This window comes from Strigops habroptila, chromosome 10 (assembly GCF_004027225.2).
Source record: "Strigops habroptila isolate Jane chromosome 10, bStrHab1.2.pri, whole genome shotgun sequence".
Classification (NCBI taxonomy): domain Eukaryota; kingdom Metazoa; phylum Chordata; class Aves; order Psittaciformes; family Psittacidae; genus Strigops; species Strigops habroptila.
In genome coordinates, this window is record NC_046359.1 from 28,206,030 (window position 1) to 28,208,970 (window position 2,941).

The 2,941-nt window shown below is 38.4% G+C and overlaps 1 protein-coding gene across 6 annotated transcripts in view; it reads right to left on the minus strand.

The window, feature by feature from the left end:
- CRIPT (CXXC repeat containing interactor of PDZ3 domain) overlaps window positions 1-2,941 on the minus strand; it is a 63,702-nt gene that overhangs the window by 60,517 nt on the left and 244 nt on the right. For all 6 annotated transcript variants that reach the window (XM_030498760.2, XM_030498758.2, XM_030498762.2 and 3 more), the window contains exons 2-4: window positions 2,708-2,773; window positions 2,183-2,237; window positions 1,499-1,602 (exon numbers count right to left, since the gene is read on the minus strand). In XM_030498760.2, the coding sequence (XP_030354620.1) occupies window positions 1,499-1,602; window positions 2,183-2,237; window positions 2,708-2,773 (225 nt within the window). The remainder of the gene's footprint in view (window positions 1-1,498; window positions 1,603-2,182; window positions 2,238-2,707; window positions 2,774-2,941) is intronic.

The following is a 2,941-nucleotide window of genomic DNA, read 5'->3' on the forward strand; positions in this document are numbered from 1 at the left end:
TTAAAGTAATTTCATAAACAAAACTTACTACTAGTTAGCTGTAGCTCTACATCTAACAACTGGTTCACCCCATGTCTGTGTGCTGTGTGAATTCCTTGGTATTAATAATGTGACTGAGTTCATGTTGCTTTTTTTCCCCCTCCAGAAATTACAAGTTTGAGCTCTTTCACTTACCTACTCAAAAATCACAAAACTAGTAATAGTTCTATGTCCTTAAGGCTCTCCATCAAATTTGCTTGCAATTGATTTTTTTTTTCCTCCTCAGGAATTTTTGAAGTTTTTTAACAATAGTGAAGACTTATAATTAATATGGGAGATAGAAAGCTTCCAGGTATAAGCAGAATTTCAGGGAAGTCATTTGCACATAACTCATAAGTACAGAAAGATTTTATATATTATGTACTGCAGGGTGCAAAGTCTTGCTTTATAGGAATTACGATTATTATTATTACTCTTGGTTTTTCAGTTTCACCTTAAGCCAAGCTTGACTTACAATGCACCAAGCATGTTCACAACTGGACAATGGACCAGACTCCTTTTAGAGAAATGAACCTTTCAATGGCCTACATTAAGCCACTGAACACTCAATACAACATGCAGGCACAAAAACAACCACAAGCATGATTTGCCTTCAGAGACACTTTCTTAATTGCTTTTACAACTCAATTTAATATTTTATATTTGCCTTTTATTCCCCAGGTATTCTACTTTTCTTAAACCAGCCTACTGCTTTACCAAGATCAGAAGCTGGCTTTGTGGTTGGTTTGCGGTTTGGGTTTTTTTGGGAGGCGTGGATCTAGGGTGTTTGGTTGAGAGTTTTTGGCTTGGTTTTTGGGTTGAGACCACTGTTTAGAGGTTTAGATATAGCTATTGTAAAAATGGGAGAGCAGAAAAGGGACAGCAACAAGCAATTGAGTTTTACAGAATCTTATATTTTGTTAAACCAAGGAAAATCTAATTTGCTAGATGACAGTTTTCTATGCAATTGCCAAGAATAGGCTTACAGTTATTCTTCTAATTCCACTGATTTAGATACCAGAAACATTCTAAAAGAAACAGAATCATAGAATGACTTAGGTTGGAAAAGATCTCCAGCAGTCCCTAGTCCTGCCCCTGCCCCACTCAAAACACAGCGAACTTGGATAAGGCTGCCTCACGGCTTTTGAAGTCAAGCTCTGAATATCTCCTGTAGAGATTCCACAAACTGTGTGAGTCCCTGTTATTACAACATTTGACCACACTCCCAGTGAAAACTGCTTTCCTTATATGTAATTAGAATTTTCCACATTCTAACCTGTGTATGTTGTCTCTTATGTCTCTTACTGTGCATCTCAGAAGAGTCTGACTCCATCTTCTCTAAGCCTTCCTATCAGTAGTTGAAGATAGGAATTAAATCTCATCTTAGCCTTCTCTTTGTGAGGCAAAACAAATTCAATAATTCCACTTGCTCTCTAATTTCAAACCAAACTGGAGTAATTTGGTACTCTGTGAAACTCACCTTTTTTATAGGCACATCCTTGACAATAGTGAGACCCTGGCTGATGCACAGAACTCTTACAAATCCGACAGATTGCAAATTTGTTCTTTCCATAAGGATCAAACCTGGGAAAAAGGAAAAGGAGTTTATTTATACACCTTGAAATAAACTATTTCCTCTGCCTCATCCTAAAAAGTCTAAGCCAGAGGGCAAAGACAGAAACTTCAGCAAAAGCTGTAATTTAGAAAAGGAACATACAAGGATTATTTCTAATGTGTCTTTTTATTAAGATACTCAGCTATTTTGAACTTAAACACCTTCTACCTTGCCCCGTTGCCCCCTTGCATAACAGAACACCCCCAGACATCAAGAAAATGCTCCAGAGATATCACCAGCCATTTTAGCACAGAAAAAAAGCCTTCCTGGCTCCTCTGCTAACAAAAGCATCAAACCATAACAATACCAGTAAGAACTGCACTAAAATAATTGTTCATGCTCTATGACTCAGCAGAAAGTACCCATGAAATACACATGGGCATACTTTTGCCAACTAATCAAATGTCATAATCCCTACTTCTTTTTTTTTTTTTTTTTTTAAAGTGGATTTTGGACAAATTTTGAGCAGTTGTCCAAATATGCAGGAAACAGGCCTCAGCTACTAAGAAAACTGACTTTTTTTAGCCAAGAATAGTATTAAATACTAACCTTGCCTTCTTTGAGGTCAATGCTTTGTTTTCATTTAACTTGCGGCCACCACTTTCTACAAAAAGAATAAAGCCATGAAGCAGTAAATTTCCTCGTTCCAAGCATACTTTAAAAAGCTTAGTTTAGAGCTTTTATCAGTCTGCAAATAAGGTCACAAAGAGATAAAGCATACAGCACACCATTAAAGCACAGGACAACAGAATAGTTTACATTGTGCCTGCGTATCATCATTCCGTACACGGAGAAAAAAACCACACAAATTCAATACTGAAGAGCTCAGAGTAACTAAATTTCCAATGCATTAATTACAGAATTATAGAATGGTTTGGGTTGGAAGGGACCTTAAAGATCATCCAGTTCCAACCCCCTGCCACGGGCAGGGGCTAAACTAGGGAGAAAAACTATAAGAGTTAAAAATTAAAACCTGATTATTTCAAATTTTACCCTTAAGATCATAAGACAACTCAGATGCCCAACTGGCTTGAAGATACCCGAAAAACAAGCATTAAACCTCCTCAAAGTTACCTGTCGTGTTTCTTGCACCATCCTTCCACGTATCGGGAGTGATCACAGTGCCGAGCTTCTTCTCACCTACAAGGGGAAACATTACAAAGGAAATAAATAAATCTATACGGCATTAACACCAGCACCAATCGCTGCCTATAGCAAGATAACCGCTCCAGACGCTCCCGGAGCCGCCACCTAAAGCCCACCCTGTACAGCCCAGGACCCGTGGCTGCCCGGCCCGGCCGCACTCAC